The sequence below is a fragment of the Carassius auratus genome, unplaced genomic scaffold (assembly GCF_003368295.1).
Source record: "Carassius auratus strain Wakin unplaced genomic scaffold, ASM336829v1 scaf_tig00002276, whole genome shotgun sequence".
Classification (NCBI taxonomy): domain Eukaryota; kingdom Metazoa; phylum Chordata; class Actinopteri; order Cypriniformes; family Cyprinidae; genus Carassius; species Carassius auratus.
In genome coordinates, this window is record NW_020523436.1 from 480,354 (window position 1) to 497,454 (window position 17,101).

General features: G+C 34.9%; 1 protein-coding gene across 1 annotated transcript in view; it reads left to right on the plus strand.

Moving 5' to 3' along the window:
* LOC113069667 (RING finger protein 121-like) overlaps positions 1–15,227 on the plus strand; it is a 119,221-nt gene extending 103,994 nt beyond the window's left edge. The window contains exons 4-6 of the mRNA XM_026242832.1: positions 3,364–3,518; positions 9,377–9,484; positions 15,172–15,227. Of these exons, the coding sequence (XP_026098617.1) occupies positions 3,364–3,518; positions 9,377–9,484; positions 15,172–15,187 (279 nt within the window). The 3' untranslated portion in view covers positions 15,188–15,227. The remainder of the gene's footprint in view (positions 1–3,363; positions 3,519–9,376; positions 9,485–15,171) is intronic.
* The last annotated feature ends 1,874 nt before the right edge of the window (positions 15,228–17,101 follow it).

Below are 17,101 nucleotides of genomic sequence, written 5' to 3' on the forward strand. Positions count from 1 at the left end.
GAACACAAACAAAGTTACGGACCGTAACTGCAAATGGCAATAGGACCACTGGGAGGAGCCAGAGGAGCTTGATTTTTTTCACAGATTATCGGTCTCATATTCTACTGTCAGGACATAATGACAGGTTTAACAAATATGTAAAAAATATATTTTTACAAAAGTTACCTACTGCAGCTTTAAGTTATATTTTACCACTTAAAAAAAAAAAAAAAAAAAAAAAAACAGACAGTGATATTAAGATAAAGATTCTAGAGAAAAAATAAAATAAAAACAGCTACACAGAGCTACGATTAGCTACAGAAGGCCCATGTTCTTTTCTCAGATTGAACTCCATGACAATCCGACAGAAAATTCTTGTTGTGGCACAAAAATCGGTTGAATACATGCGGTTAATGTATTCTTCTTTAGTCTGTTGGCTCTTTATGTTTTTTACTGGCACACTTCACTTACACATTTTGCACTTACAGTACTGCTGAGTGTTGAGACTTAATATTGAATTAATATTTTCTAAAATTGTATGATGTTTTTGTTGTTGTTATTATTACACAATACTTTTTCTGACCTTTTTAATCTTGCCCCTGACAAATAACCCAAATTACAAAAAAAGACTAAAACTAACACTAAAACTATTAAAAACTAAACTAAAACTAAACATTTTCAAAAATAAACTAATCTAGCAAACAAGCTTTAAAAGCTAATAAAAACTGAACTGTAAATGAAATAAAAATGATAACTAACGAAAAATCCTAAACTATAATTACCTCGTTCTGCACTGGAGAAAAACATGGACTATCATATGTTTATTTAAAATTTCTTTAGAAAGAATTGTTATTGTGCTGAGCTGAATTGATTGTGATTTATTTTAAATGTTTATTATTTTGTATGTGTCTATTTAGTGAGTATTTTGATTTTGCAAAGTAGTCACCCGTAGTCTCTTAGTTCAGGAAACAGGAAATGTGAGTAGGACTGCAGTAGTACAGCAAAATGTGGTAGCTGTTTAACTAATCCTTAAACATCATCCTTCTTTGCATCTGTTATATGCAATGTCTGTAAGTATATAGTGTTACATTTATTGTAGAATTCTTTAAGGTAATTTTGACATTGCAATGGATATTTTTCTTAATTTATCTTTACATACTCATTGATAATCAATAATTTTATACTTGGTACTTGTATACTTTTTATATTTTTTACAGTTTCACAGTTGAGTCATAAACTTTATAAATGATTTGACATCTCGGCAAGTTTTTTTTAACTTAATGGATATTTAGATGCCAGAAGTCTAATAAGGCCAGTACATTTATTTTGTCCATTTATGCCAAAAGTGTGCAATACTTATTGCTGAACACATGTAATGTTGGTTTCATTCATACTGGCTGTCAGAGGGCGCTCTCACGCTGAAACGCCACATATGCATCACAGAAGTAAGAGAACTCATGATGCTCCAGGAAATCCCTAATATGGACAAAGGTGTACAGCTATCCCTGAATAAAAGAATATAGAAACACTTGAACTTATTAAACAAAGACAATAAACCAACGACAGTGACAATACATGGTTTATCTGTGTTCTTTAAGCCATCTTGGGTATTTTCATAATAATGAAGTAAATGTATAATCCATTTGCTAATCTGCAGTCTTTATTACAGTATGGAATATATTTTCTGCCTCAATCTGTGATAAGAAGCAACAACAGATCAGAAAAATAAAGTTATTTAAAGCTTTTGACTGATGTTGTGGATTAAATCATGTTGTTGGACATAAGGTTTACAAACACATCTCATTAAGTTTGGGAATATGGTTGGCATGTACATTTTTTCACAGATTAAAACGCTCAGCACTTGCTGATACTACTGATAATATAATACACACTGTATGCACAGTTTCAGCTTTCTCAACTGACAGGCTCTGATGCTGAATGAGAAACCCTTCTAAAATTCATACAATAGACAGTGTATAGTTTTTGTTTGTTTTCATTTATCATTTGGGACTTAAAATGTTTAAGTCACTATATATAAGGAAAATGGGAAATGAGGTAAAAAAAAATGGGTAAATGCAACTTTCTATATAACAATCCTTTATATCTTGCAATTCTTAATATCTTACAATAGTTAATATCTTGCTCTTCTGTCTTTCTCAGTTTGTACAGAATTCAACATTTCTGACTTAATATTTCAGTTTCATATCTCATAATTCTGACTTTTACTAAACTTGAGTTTATAACACTTAAGTGGTGTATAATTTCATGGAGGATCCGTTTTCATCACCAAATGCTTATAAATCCACTAGTCTTCACTGTCATTTGGCTCCTCTCTGGCAAACAGCTTAGTGATACACAAAAGAAAATTTCTGTATAAATATAATTCAGAAGGAAGCAGAAGGAATCTGTTTATTTTTGTGTATTATTTTGTGAGTTAAAAACTCAAGAATTTCAAGTTTTAAACAGTTATTTAAAATATTAAAAAAGTGTGGAAAGGAGCTGAGAATATTTTTTCAGTTTTTTTTTTTTTGATAAATTGAAAAAACAGCATTGTCATTGAACTCGCTCCCGAACTTGCACTAAAAATCTTTTTATCTACACTGTTCACTTCACTGATTTGTGCTCTATCTGTCATGTGCCTTGCACTGCTTTATTTAACTTTATTTTATTATATGTCTTTTTACATTGCCTTATTGTCTAGCTGTATCTTATATTTTATATTTGATCTAGATTTTTAGCCTCTATTGTTACTGCTATCTGTATGCACCGGGGGTCTGAGAGTAACGCAATTTCGATTCTCTGTATTTATGTACTGTACATGTGGAAGAATTGACAATAAAGCAGACTTGACTTGATTGTCTGTTAAATTTTTACATTTACATTTATTTGTTACATTATTATTTACATCAAGCTTTTGAATGTTTTAGTATATATTGTTATTGAAACGTCATAATGTTTGACTTGATTATACATTTAGTCAGGAATTATTATAGTTTGGAAAAAGTAACTAGTAAAATGTTTACACATTATGTAAACCCTAATACAAGTATATAAATAAATACAGAGACTTATGTTTATGATCTCTGCTGAATAAAGCGCTTCATTCAGTTTTTCTGAGGAAATCTTAAATCCTGAGGTAATCTTGGGTTGGCGTGGTCACATTAAATCTAATGAAGGGAGACGTGAAAGACGGACATTGCGTTGTTTTCATATGGATTACTTTATCACAGTATATATCGGTAGCACTTGTTTAGTTTAAAAGTAACATGTCAAGCTTTCTATAGATATATCTCTCATGTCTCTTTGTTGAAAATTCACTGAGTTACAGTTCATTTTAATGATGCGTTTGTAAATGAATAAAGAGTTTTTTTCTTTCTTTTCTAGTTGGTAACCCTCTTCCAAATGTGGGTGGTTCCTCTGTACTTCACCACTAAGCTGCATTGGTGGAGGTTTCTAGTGACATGGTTCATCTTCTCTTTTCTTATGACCTTCATCACTTTTCGTGCTACCCGCAAACCACTGGACTGCAACACTCCAAGGTAACAAAAAATGGAAAATAAATTAACTTTGATTAGCTGTGGTTGACTTTCTATGTCTGGGTTTGTTACTTTCTTACCAAATATTTGAAGAAAGGGTGTTCAATATTCACCTATATATATATATATATATATATATAAATATGTATGTGTGTGTGTGTATGTATATGTATGTGTATATATTATTGGTGGGCATAGATCATTTTTTTTAATCTAGATTAATCTCACTGTGATCTTGAAATTAATCTAGATTAAAATGGCTCATTCGAATTCTGCGGAAGGCATCCAGAATATGTATGCTACCCAAATAAAATTGACAAACAGTAAGTCTTTGACAAGGGGTTTATCAAGATAGGTGGTGCATTAGAAAAGGGGCTCATCTCCTGTTTCCAAAATGCATCACAAAGTGCTTGAAAAAGATGTAACCTAATTCCACATTGCACAAGGTGCAAACAACCTTACGCCTGTTTCACACATACTCCGTCTGCAGTGCGTATGCATTGCATATTTTTTTACGCACCCATGTTAACGGATTCCAGATGCGTTCCAGGAGCGTTGCTTCTGCAGCAGTGCAGCAATCGTTTACGTACCGACTAGCAGACTGCAAGCGCATCCTGTGTGAAAGCACATCGAGTCCGTGCTGCACCACATTCATAACGCAAACAGACTGCATACGCACTGCAGACGGAGTATTTGTGAAACAGGCGTGAGCAGGGCCGTAGCTGGGGTCAGCAGGGCCCCGGTGAAGGTTGTACCAGTGGACCTTGTTTGAAATTGTTTAATTTGTATGTTCGTTTATTTTAATTTATTTGTGCAATTTACACAATGTTTACATTTTTTTCAAGTTTGTATGTGTCAAGGTACAGACACCAAATAATTAAATGTAAAATAACACTAAGTAGTCTTAAATGTAAAAATGAAATATACAATCAAACCTACATTTATTCAGACACCTTCAACATTTCTCACATTACAGTTTTGCTATATATATATATATATATATATATATATATATATATATATATATATATATATATATAATTATATCTGGTTTCTGACTAATTTTTGGGTTGACTGTTGAAACTACAAAGTAATTCAGTCAAGAGCAGTGAGTGATTTTCATTTTCATTTTCTTGGATTAACATTACAGCAGCTAGTAGCTAAATTAGGCGTGGTCACTTTAAGAGATGATGAACGCATCCAATATAATACACATCCCATTTTTTTCCTCAACTGTTTACTTTCATTTAAGGAATAACTGACATTTTTTTTTTCAAGCATAATTTCCAATGTGGATATTTTGACATATGTTGTATGTATTTGTCGGCACAAGAGCAAAAATAAGCAAATTCGGTGTTCAAGCATTTTAAGACTCCTTTCTCTGAGTGAGCCCTGAACATGAGAACACAGCAGTGCTGAATTGGGCTCTTACACATCTTTTTGGTTGTTCAAACTGCGATTTGTATTTGTTCGTTCAGGTGCAGGAGGGACTTCGAGGAGAACTTCGCAGAAGAGAGCTCGGTTCAGTGTTGCTGTCCATGATATGCGACTCTGTCTCTGCGTGCCCACCGAACATAGCGCGCGAGTAACCAGCTACTCTGTTCAGCTTTTCCGTGTCTTGTGTTTGAATGCTTTAATGTTTAAATCGACAAGCAGTAAGGCTTAAAAACACGTGAAAAAGATAAGCTTTCGTGACGATGCGCAGCAGTGGCCCGTCAACTGTCCTGAGCATCTATTTAGGCTGACCTCAGCCAGTCGGTTATATAAAATATCAAGGTGAAAGTCATCATAGCTTGATTAGTATGGACCCAGCTCCCAACTCAACTTTTAGAATAGATTAACGGAAATATTATTTTTATTGCCCGATAAGAGTCTCCCGTTAACACAGCATGTTAACGCCGATAACGGCCCACCACTAATATATATATATATATATGTGTGTGTGTGTGTGTGTGTGTGTGTGTGTGTGTGTGTGTGTGTGTGTATATATATATATATATAATTGAATATATAATTGAATATATTTTTTAAATTTTATATATAAAATCACCATTACCTGCTTTCAAATCGAGCGGCAAGCTATGCAATATAGCTTTCATTAACGCCTTTTATTACCGCTCAGCCCTTATATATATATATATATATATATATATATATATATATATATATATATATATATATATATATTAGTGGTGGGCAATTATCTGCATTAACGTGCTGCGTTAACGTGAGACTCTTATCGGGCGATAAAAAAAAAAAATATCGCCGTTATTCTGTTCTCAAAGTTGGGTTGGGAGCTGGGTCCATTCTACCCGAGCTATGATGACTTTCACCTTGATATTTTAGCCTGGATGTATACCTAGCCGAATATGTGAGGGGCGAGAACGAGTCTTTAAACCTGTGTGTATGCCTACTGTGAAATTACCACATCAAATGTGACGCGCTAACATGGATGCAGCGAAGATGCATATTTTATTTTTTTAAAGAAGCTTCCCAATGGAAACCTTGACAAGACGCATGCATGTTTCACACATACTCCATCTGCAGTGCGTATGCAGTCCATGTGCATTTTGTATGTGGTGCAGAAGCAGCACGGACTCATACTCATTGTGCTTTCACACAGGAAGCGTTTGCAATCCGCTACTCGGTACGTGAACAATCACTGCACTGCTGCAGACGCAACGCTCCTGGAATGCACTGACGGACCACAACTGCGTGAACCCTGGAATGCGTTATAACATGGGTGCGTAAAACAAAAACGCAACGCATACGCACTGCAGACGGATTATGTGTGAAACAGGCGTAAGGTTGTTTGCACCTTGTGCAATGTGGAATTCTGTTACAGCTTTCTCAAGCAGTTTGTGATGCATTTTGGAAACAGGAGATTAGCCCCTGGTCTAATGCACCACCTGTCTTGAGAAACCCATTCTCAAAGATTTAAAGTTACTTTTAGTGTTGTCACGATACCAAAATTGTTTCGATACCGATACCTAGTCAAGAATTGCGATTTCGATACTTTTTCGATACTTTTCCTGAAAAGGGAAAATACACTCTCAAATATCATTGATGTGCTTTATTTTAAAACATTCTAATCCATATAACACACTAAAAAAATGAACATATGAACAGCAGATATATTAAACATTTGAACAAAATATGAAATATCAAAATATAAAAAATAAAATAGAGCAATGACATTCAAGGTAAAGAAAGAATACATTTAGCAGCATTATCGCAGTTACCATAAGAAACATAAGAGAAAACTCAGCCAGTGAGGTTTATTGAGCGTGGACCGGCGGCCACTGTATCACTTGTGCTCACACATGCAGCCTAGTGATGCGCGGGTCCGGTTTTTTTCCAACCCGCGGGTCCCGCTTTTATGAAATTATTTTGCCCGACGCAGCCCGCAAATAAAGTACAATTTCTTTACCCACCCCGACCCGTGCATCGGGGACATCTCGGAAGATACGTTGCTACTAGACTCATATTTCTCGTTCATTGAAGTTCCTCACTATACAGTAGCGCGCGAGCACGGCGCTAATAGCAGCGCATGCGCAGCTCGTGAACAGCTCTGTGAACTGTTTCATCCTGTCAGAGTTACTCAAGATGTGACGGAGCATGTGATTTGTTGAATGTAGTGAACGAATCCGCCCTTCACTGAACGAGATCGAGTGATCTTCTCATTCATGAACGAGTTTGATGAACTGATACATCTCGTTCGTGAATGAAATGAATGAGTTTACGGGGTCAGTGAGCCAAGCATGTAAATCTCGATCAGCAATCAGCAGATACAAAGCGCAGTTATAGGAGCTGTGCCGATATGCTCATTTTCATATTTAGCATACAGAACATAACTCCACGTTTGATTCCCGATTAATGTGAATATTATATATAATGACCAAACAATTAAAATGTTAATTATGCAAGAAAACCTCGTGCTTTGTCCATCTGAACAACTTATTTAATGCGATTATGCACACATTGTAGTAAAGCCAAATCAGTTTAGTAAAGCAACTAATGCAGCCATCTCGCTGTAATTCTTTTTTGCTGCTTGCGTTAGGAGAAAAACACAGACGTCCATAGGGAGGCACTGGAAGCATGCCTAGCACATACCAACATGAAATACGTATCTTACAAATCTGGAACGTAGTCATTCTTTGAAGTATCAATACTAATAAATTTAGGAATCGTGACGTTTTTAATTTCCGAGAATCTCGATACTTTTGAAGTATCAGTGCACCGTGCAACACTAGTTACTTTTAGTGCGTGAACAGAACAGACTGGGCCTATGCCTAACTCCAGGTTCACACACTCTGTCTGTGATGCGTAGCCTTTTTTATCGAGCCCATTTTAACGGATCCGAACGTTCACACTGCATGTGGTAAGAAGATGAGATTTATTTTATTTATTATTTGTATTAAGTTATGTTGCAACTTTTTGATAAGTCTCTCATTGGTTTTCATTTGGAAATATGTTTCAAATTTATACTGAATGCATTCATTACTGTAAAGCATGTCTGTGTGTGTCAAAATCGTGATTAAAATCGCAAAATTTATCAAAAAATCATGATACGTTTATATATATATATATATATATATATATATATATATATATATATATATATATATTTAAAGAAAACTATGTGAGCGACGCTGTGGCATGCGTTATTCTGAATAATAGTAATCATAGTTGGAGGCTATCGATGCGAGTACAGTCATATAGAACAGTATGTTCAAATTGTAAAGATGACCCTCTTTACACTTTCTATTGCTCCTTATAGAGGGAAGGACTCTAATAGTGATGACATGTAAAGTAGTATAATTTCTAAATAATAACCTACCTAATAATAACCTGAAAAGTTTTGCCTAAACTAATACCTAATTAATATAAACATATGGACTATAGCCCCTGTTGCACTGGAGGAAACTTTTCATAGTTCCTAAAACTACTGGCAGAAGTACCTGGATGCTTGCACATTCGCACTGCAAGAAATAGAAATGAATTTAGTTCTAGGAACTCATTTTACTGGAACTACATTAGCTCCTACTTCAGAGTAGGGTCTAAACCTGCTCTATATGAACTACCAGTGACATAAGTGACATTGATTGGCCAAACAAATGTAGGAAAACTCCGGCACATATATATATATATATATATATATATTTCTGTCACATAACTTCTATGTCTACATTGTATCTCCATTATAACTAAACCCAGTATCACTGTTTTCCCAATCCTTTTATTGTTTACGTTGTTGATTGCTGCCCTTAAATGACATTGCTGTCCACTGGCTTTTTTTTTTTTTAGTTCCTGTTGGCAGTGCAAATGCAGCCAGGAAAATGTTTGATTTCTTGCTGCTTTGCAACTAGGGGTGCATTGATCTGATACTGGAATTTTCTGCTAACGAGACTGATCCAAATCCATATTCTATTGCATATTCTATACTGTGTTTTTGTTAAGCCCTAAGGGAAGGCACACAAACATTATAAATCACCATTTTTGTGCACTATGTATGATGAATTCTGAAGCCGTTACACAGTTTAATGTGATGTAAAGATGAATATTAAAATCAATTTCAGGTAAACTCTTCTCCCCACTGCGTCTGTCTGTATGTCTATATGGGTATATATATATATATGTATATATATATATATATATATATATATATATATATACAAAGAGCAATACAATACAAAGAGCAATGTGTAAAATTTAACCAGATTTAATCCATCATTTATTCACTTTTATTTGTTCCCCACTAAATATTGTTGTTTCAATAAATGTTTATTTTATTTTAATGGTTTTATAAAATTGGCCTTTATTTGGTGATTTAACTCTGTTTTCTTTTTCTCTCCATACAGGCTTGTTTATAAATGGTTCCTCCTATTGTACAAGATCAGCTACACCACAGGCATTGTGGGCTATACTGTAGTTATGTTCACCCTCTTTGGCATAAATCTTATATTTAGGTGAGTTTTTAAGCCTCATGTTTAAAAGCACTGAATTGGGTTTTTTTTTTTGTTTTTTTTTTAATAAATATCAAAATTTACTATTGTTTACCTACTGTTCACCATCTCTTTTGTTTTAAGTCCCATTTTTGCTTTTTCATTTATTCTTAAATTCATTTATTTTATTTTATTGATATTTTAACAAGACCATACATTATGTATTCAGTGAAAAATAAGAAATAACAAATCGTCTCAATATAAACCCACTTAAAACCCTCCCACCCAAAAGACATTTAAATATAAAGCAGAGAGAGAAAGGGAACTAATCAGGGTATCTTCCGTCCATTCCAAATCCGTTTTCAATTAAAAAAGACAGAAAACGAAAAGACTCGAGGATTCAAGTGAGAGAACATGAATTCAATAACAAGAAATTGAAAAATGGCTCGTTTATTCGTTATTCCATTAAGTTTAACAAGCGGAAAACGAGTTTTTGGCTCGATTTCTCATTTTGTCGTTTGGGGTTTTGACAACTACTAAAATTGTAATGTTTCACCAAATTCAGCTCAGATCTTCAGACTCCTCTGACTCGTTGCTGTAACTGGTCAGACATTTTCCTTCTCAAAAAATCCTAGTGACTTTCATTATCTGAGCAATGAAGGTCTTACACTTAATGTCCACTAGAGGGGGAGACAGGATTTCTATTTACGTAAGTTTAAATGACAAATAAATACATTAATTTCATGTGTACTACCATGAATATGCCATATCTGTGTACAAGAATAAACTTCACACTTCAAGCTGTACTTAAAACTTCCCATTCTGTCTTTTTCAACCTACCTCCAAATTTATTTTAAGATTTATGTTTTATTCACACTGGTTTATGCATTTAATGTTTGTCCATCTTGAACTTTTATTTTTCATGAGCTGTACATTTTAAGATGTACTCTGTGTTGATAAATCACGTGCACTGAATGTAAGGTGCTAATGTCAGGACTCTCAGTCCTCCTGGATGGCCAGTGTCCTGCAAAGTTTAGCTACCCCAAATAAACACACCTAAGCTAAGCAAGGTCTTCAGGATCAGTAGCAATGTCCAAGCAGGTGTGTTGGAACTGAACTCTGCAGAACATGGTTCTCCAGGTTCAGGACTGGGTTTTAAATCTATAAATGAATTTGTACAGTTGGGTGTCTGCATGCAGAGATGTACTTCAGTAAGTACAATGTAAACTGTAATCTATAAAGACAAAATCTTCAGATCAGTATTTATGCCACTGCCTTGAGGTCTCCATCCATTGGTCAAAACAGACTTCACACCCCACCACACTCCTGCTAGCTGTCAACATTAACTGCGGCTGGTGCCAAATAAAAATTATGTATCCATTATGCAATGTTTAAATTCTATACCCTTTGGTTATGTTCGGGATGAAAACATCCACTCAATTAAACTGCTATAAGCATTAGATTTCCCCCCCTAATTTATTTTCCTTGTTGGGAAGAGGTAAATTTTTTTTTTTTTTTTTACAGTTGAGTTCTAGGTGGGACCATCAACCCTTTAGATAGGCCTGTGCAAAAAAAGCTTAATTTCTGACTTGTATATGAAGCTATATGGAGTATAACAGCATATGACATTGTGTGTATGTGTGTGTGTGAGAGAGAGAGAGAGAGAGACCTTTGCACACTTACCTTGATGTATTTCAGAAAATCAAAATGTACACCTCCGCTCTCAGAACTACATGGAGTAAACAAAAGTGTATTAATGCACCTGCTGCCTTTTAATGGTGGTGATAAGTGTAGACACACACACACACACACACACACACACACACACTCACAGACTCACACTATAATTTGCTGTTAAACTCCATATAACTCAATATACAAGCCAGAACCTAAGCCTTTTTTTTTTGTTGCACAGACCTACCTAAAGGGTTAATGATCCCACCTAGTGATCAACTGTAAAAATAAATGTTACCTCTTCCCAACAGGGAAAACCACCAACAATCAAGAGTGCATGATTTTATGGTGTCATGGCTTTGCAATCAAAAAATGTTGTTATAATGGAAGTCAATGGGGCAAAAACAGCCACCAACAATAAATGAGGGAGAAAATTTTTTAAATCTATTGCTGCACAAAAACTAACAATACATCAAAACCAATGTTTTGGTTACTAATCTTTGACATGCCCAAGACGGTCATAAAAGGTAAAAAAAAAAAAATCAAGTCCACAATCACTTTTTATATTGAAAATGTCATTTTGTGTGTGTTTTTTCTTCCCAAATCAGTGACATCATTTATGAACTTGGTAATTAAAAGATAAAATCTTGGATTTTTTCAGGACTGAGGTTGATTAATAGATTTATGCAAAAAAAAAAAAATCTTTATCTGAGACATTTTTACAGCATTTTAATTTAGTGGGTGTTTTCATCCCGAACATAACGAAAGGGTACAACGCATAAGGGGTATTATGTAACAGCAAGTCATTTGTGCAAGTACATTTGACTTGCAGTTTTCCAAAACGTAATTTTTATTTGGCACCAGCTGCAGTAGTTAGTGTTGTTTTATAGTATACAGCTATCATTGAGCTAAGGTATACCCCCCTCCCACCCTATCTATCACTGAAGAAACTGCGTTACACAGATATGGCATATTCATGGTAGTACACATAAAATTAATGTATTTATTTGCAGTGGTGGACAGTAACGGAGTAGCTTTACTTCGTTACTGTACTTAAGTACATTTTTCAAGTATCTGTACTTTACTTGAGTAATTTTATTTTGAGTAACTTTTACTTTTACTTCACTACATTCCGAAGCATAAAATCGAACTTTTTACTTCACTACATTTCATAAAACATATCGTTACTCCCTATAATATATCACGTGCTCCGAGACGCAGAAGCGGTGTCTGATTCATCATGAATGAACTGAGTCTTTTCAAAATAAACCTTTTAATCGGATCGCGAATCGCACCAAACGATTCGTTTAGGAATTAGAATGATCCGATTGCAGCTGTTCTGGAGTCGACCACTCACTGATTCAAATGAACCGTTTAGTGCGAGTCACCAGAAGTAAGAACCGGGAGATCTTGTGAGCGCGCGTGCGTCTGATGTTGCTAAAAGTAAGGTCAAAATTTTCAGTTGTTTGGGAACTAAATCCGTTGTAAAGAGTGATCTATTTAAGCCCACTGAAATTCTCGAGTGCAGACACATCAATTTTAGGTAAAAAAAACAACAACAAAAAAACAACTTTAAATAACACAGATTAAATACAATAACTCATGCACGTTCAAATTCCCCGCTGCCATAATGTTTAACAGTTTTATTAAAATGTCCTATGTGACGTCTGTTTTTATATTGTTTATCAACAGTAACGTTATACATATGTATATTGTTTGGATTAACTAGACAAGTAGACAGACATGAATGTTTATTCATAACCGTACTGAAAATAAGTAAATATTGTTAGCTGATGATAACTGTCTAGCTAACAAGCTTGTTGGTGCTAAGTTGAGGTAATTTTTATAAATAATGTCCAAATATTTTTATTCAACCACCTATATATATATATATATATATATATATATATATATATATATATATATATATATATATATATATATATATATATATATATATATATATATATATATATATATATATATATATATTTAGAGAGAGAGAGAGAGAGAGATTACATCTGGGTAGAAAAGAAAGGATGTGATGTTCAGAACATGGTAACTACAGTTATTATTAAACTGGGAAGAGATGCACCCCGTTTGGCCAGGGTAGTTTTTAAACCATAGACAAGGTTTGAGAAGGAAAAAATCATTATGAAAATATAATTATATTTTCCTTAATGTTCTTCATAACTTCAGGCCTTATTATCATGTCATATATAAAGTTACAGTACAGACCAAAAGTTTGGACACACTTTCTCATTCAAAGAGTTTTCTTTATTTTTATGACTAAGAAAATTGTAGATTCACACTGAAGGCATCAAAACTATGAATTAACACATGTGGAATTATATATGGAATTATATTAATAACAAAAAAGCTTGAAACAACTGAAAATGTCATATTCTAGGTTCTTCAAAGTAGCCACCTTTTGCTTTGATTACTGCTTTGCACACTCTTGTCATTCTCTTGATGAGCTTCAAGAGGTAGTCACCTGAAATGGTCTTCCAACAGTCTTGAAGGAGTTCCCCGAGAGATGCTTAGCACTTGTTGGCCCTTTTGCCTTCTGTCTGAGGTCCAGCTCACCCCTAAACCATCTGGATTGGGTTCAGGTCCGGTGACTGTGGAGGCCAGGTCATCTGGCGCGGCACCCCATCACTCTCCTTCTTGCTCAAATAGCCCTTGATGCCTTCAGTGTGACTCTACAATCTTCATAGTCATGAAAATAAAGAAAACTCTTTCAATGAGGAGGTGTGTCCAAACTTTTGGTCTGTACTGTAACTTTGATGTTCTGTAAAACAAACTTTAAATTACTTTGTTCTTATTGGTGAAAAACAGATGGTCAACTCTGTTTTCTCTCAGGTACATCACAGTGTAAGCTTCACAGTGAACATTACTCTCATCAACGTAGTCCATATCAACAACAAAAATATATCTTGACTCCATATAGTGGTTATTTTGGAAAAAATCCCAGGTATTTTGAGCAGTAGGATTATAAAAAAATATGTGCTAATATAACATTAAATTAAGTAGCCTATATAAAATTGCAAACATCTATCTTTCAGTACTTTTGTACTTAAGTACATAAAAAATTGAGTACTTTTGTACTTTCACTTGAGTAAGATTGAAAAAGGAGTACTTTTACTTTTACTGGAGTAATATTTTACTATACGTATCTGTACTTTTACTCAAGTACTTGATTTGTGTACTTCGTCCACCACTGTTTATTTGTAATTTAAACTTATGTAAATATAAATCCTGTTTCCCCCTCTAGTGGACATTAAGTGTAAGACCTTCATTGCTCAGATAATGAAAGTCACTAGGATTTTTTGAGAAGGAAAAAGTCTGACCAGTTACAGCAACGAGTCAGAGGAGTCTGAAGATCTGAGCTGAATTTGGTGAAACATTAAAATTTTAGTCGTTGTCAATTACTCTCATAATAAATGATAATAATGTTCAAATATATGTTGGCTTTCTCAAGGCCAACAAAGAAGACTAAAAGAGAAACATCATTCAATTTAGTATGTAATAAAACTATTAATTCTAATTTATTTAATAAATTTAACTATATTAATTTCCACAATTAATTATTAATGTCACACACACCTACCTAGTGCCTTTAGACTTAAGAGGAGAGTGGTAAATGTTACAGACATATTATCATGGAACTGTGCAGTCTATTATTCATTTTTATTTCCACTTCACTTTTATCCAAGGAGACAGAACTATTTGCACTGTATTTACAGTGGGACAATATTCATACAATACTATATTCAATTAAATTCAATTCAAGTTTATTTGTATAGCGCTTTTTACAAAACAAATCGTTACAAAGCAACTTTACAGAAAATTGTTTCTACAATATTTAGTAGAGGCTAGTAGTTTGTGCACATTTGACAGGATTTTAGAAAAAAAAATAATAATAATAATACAAGACGTAGTCAGCTAGACGATGAACTATCAATATTATTAATTAAGTTATTATATGATTCAGTCACACATTTAGCAATAATTGTTAGTTCTGTTTGTTGATTCAGGGTTAGCATCATCTGAGGTCCTCTGAGGGTCAGCATCATCTCTTCTCGGGTGTTCTGGATCCAGACTGGAGCTTGTGTAAATCCTAGTTAGCGAAACATAGAAACAAAATACAGACATCATTAGCATAGCTGCTGATCCAACAAAGTAAAATTAGTTTAACCCAAGCTAATGAATAAAAATGCACCTTTGATCAGATGCAACTACACTCACAATTGAAAAGATACATTATTTGAATGCTTGGCAAAAGAGATGTGTTTTTAATCTAGATTTAAACAGAGAGAGTGTGTCTGAACCCCAAACATTATCAGGAAGGCTATTCCAGAGTTTGGGAGCCAAATGTGAGAAAGCTCTACCTCCTTTAGTGGACTTTGCTGTCCTAGGAACTACCAAAAGTCCAGCGTTTTGTGACCTTAGGGTGCGTGATGGGTTGTAACATGGTAGAAGGCTAGTTAGGTACGCAGGAGCTAAACCATTTAGGGCCTTATAGGTAAGTAATTAGGGCCCGAGCACCGATGGTGTGAGGACCCTCTTGTATCTGCTTTGTTTTTAGGGCTCAAGCCCAAAGGGCGAGAGGCCTATTGTTTTCCTTAGGATTATTTTTTATTATTAGGGCTCAAGCCCAAAGGGCGAGAGGCCTATTGTTTTCCTTAGGATTATTTTTTATTATTATTATTATTATTATTATTATTTTTTTCCAACGTCTCGGGGGCTTTTGGGGCCCTTAACGTGCTTAAAAAGTCTTGAAAATTGGCACACAGATTGGAACCTGCGGCCATTAGGGCCGGGCAGAGACTGATACACGGGCGTGGCACAGGGGCTCTACAGCGCCCCCTGGAATATGGAGGGCCATATATCATACATTCTTGCTCGTAGACGAATGAAACTCGGTACACATATAAATCTCATCAATCCAAACAACTTTTGTATTGCATATCATAGGCTCCGCCCAACAGGAAGTTGGCTATTTAGGGTTTAGTATTCAAATTTTTCGTCAAAGTTGTGGGGGCTTTTGGGGTCCTTAACATACTCAAAAACTCTTGAAAATTTGCGCACACTTTGGAATCTGTGGCCTTTAGGAGCCTGCAGAGGCTGGGACCCGGGCGTGGCACAGGGGCTCTACGGCGCCCCCTGGAACACAGTCAGAAATGTTGATGTATAGCTCACACATACTTGCACATATTCATATGAAACTCAGTACACATATAGATCTCATCGTGCCGAACAACTTTCGTATTGCATGTCATAGGCTCCACCCAACAGGAAGTCAGCTATTTAGAGTTATGTAAAAAGCGCATGCTCTGGAATTTGAAATACTTGTCATAGGTTTTTTTCTCGATTGCCGCCAAACTTGGTCAACATGATCTCAAGACACTGGGGATGAAAAATTGCCAGGGGATTTTTGATATCTCGAACGGTTTGCTCGTGGCGAGGCGTTGAAATTATGGCGAGAAATGAGAAACAGGAAGTGTCTAATACCGTCCACATACATTTCCTGATTTTAATCAAACTTCATCAGATTATTCGTTGTATGATGTCGATCGCATATATGTGACTATTAGGAGTCAAAGTTATAGCGCCACCAACTGGCAGAAGGAAGTGTGTCATTTTCAAAATGATTTGAATTCAGCATCTTATTATTACTCGATTTGCTTCAAACTTCATCAGAATAATGTTAAAACACAGCCGATATAAATCTGCAAGGGGGATATTGATATCTAAAAAATTGTTGGCGTGGCAACATGTCAAACTGGAATACTTCTCAGGTGATTTTGAGGCAAATAACATACTTAGAATTTCACAAAACTCTGAACACACATCAGTATTTCTGATAGGAACTTAAATTGTGAATGGATTTTGGATAGCTTGAATGGTTTTGCCGTGGTGATTTTTTTAAATGACCTTACAAAGGGAATCATTATTGTATTTTTA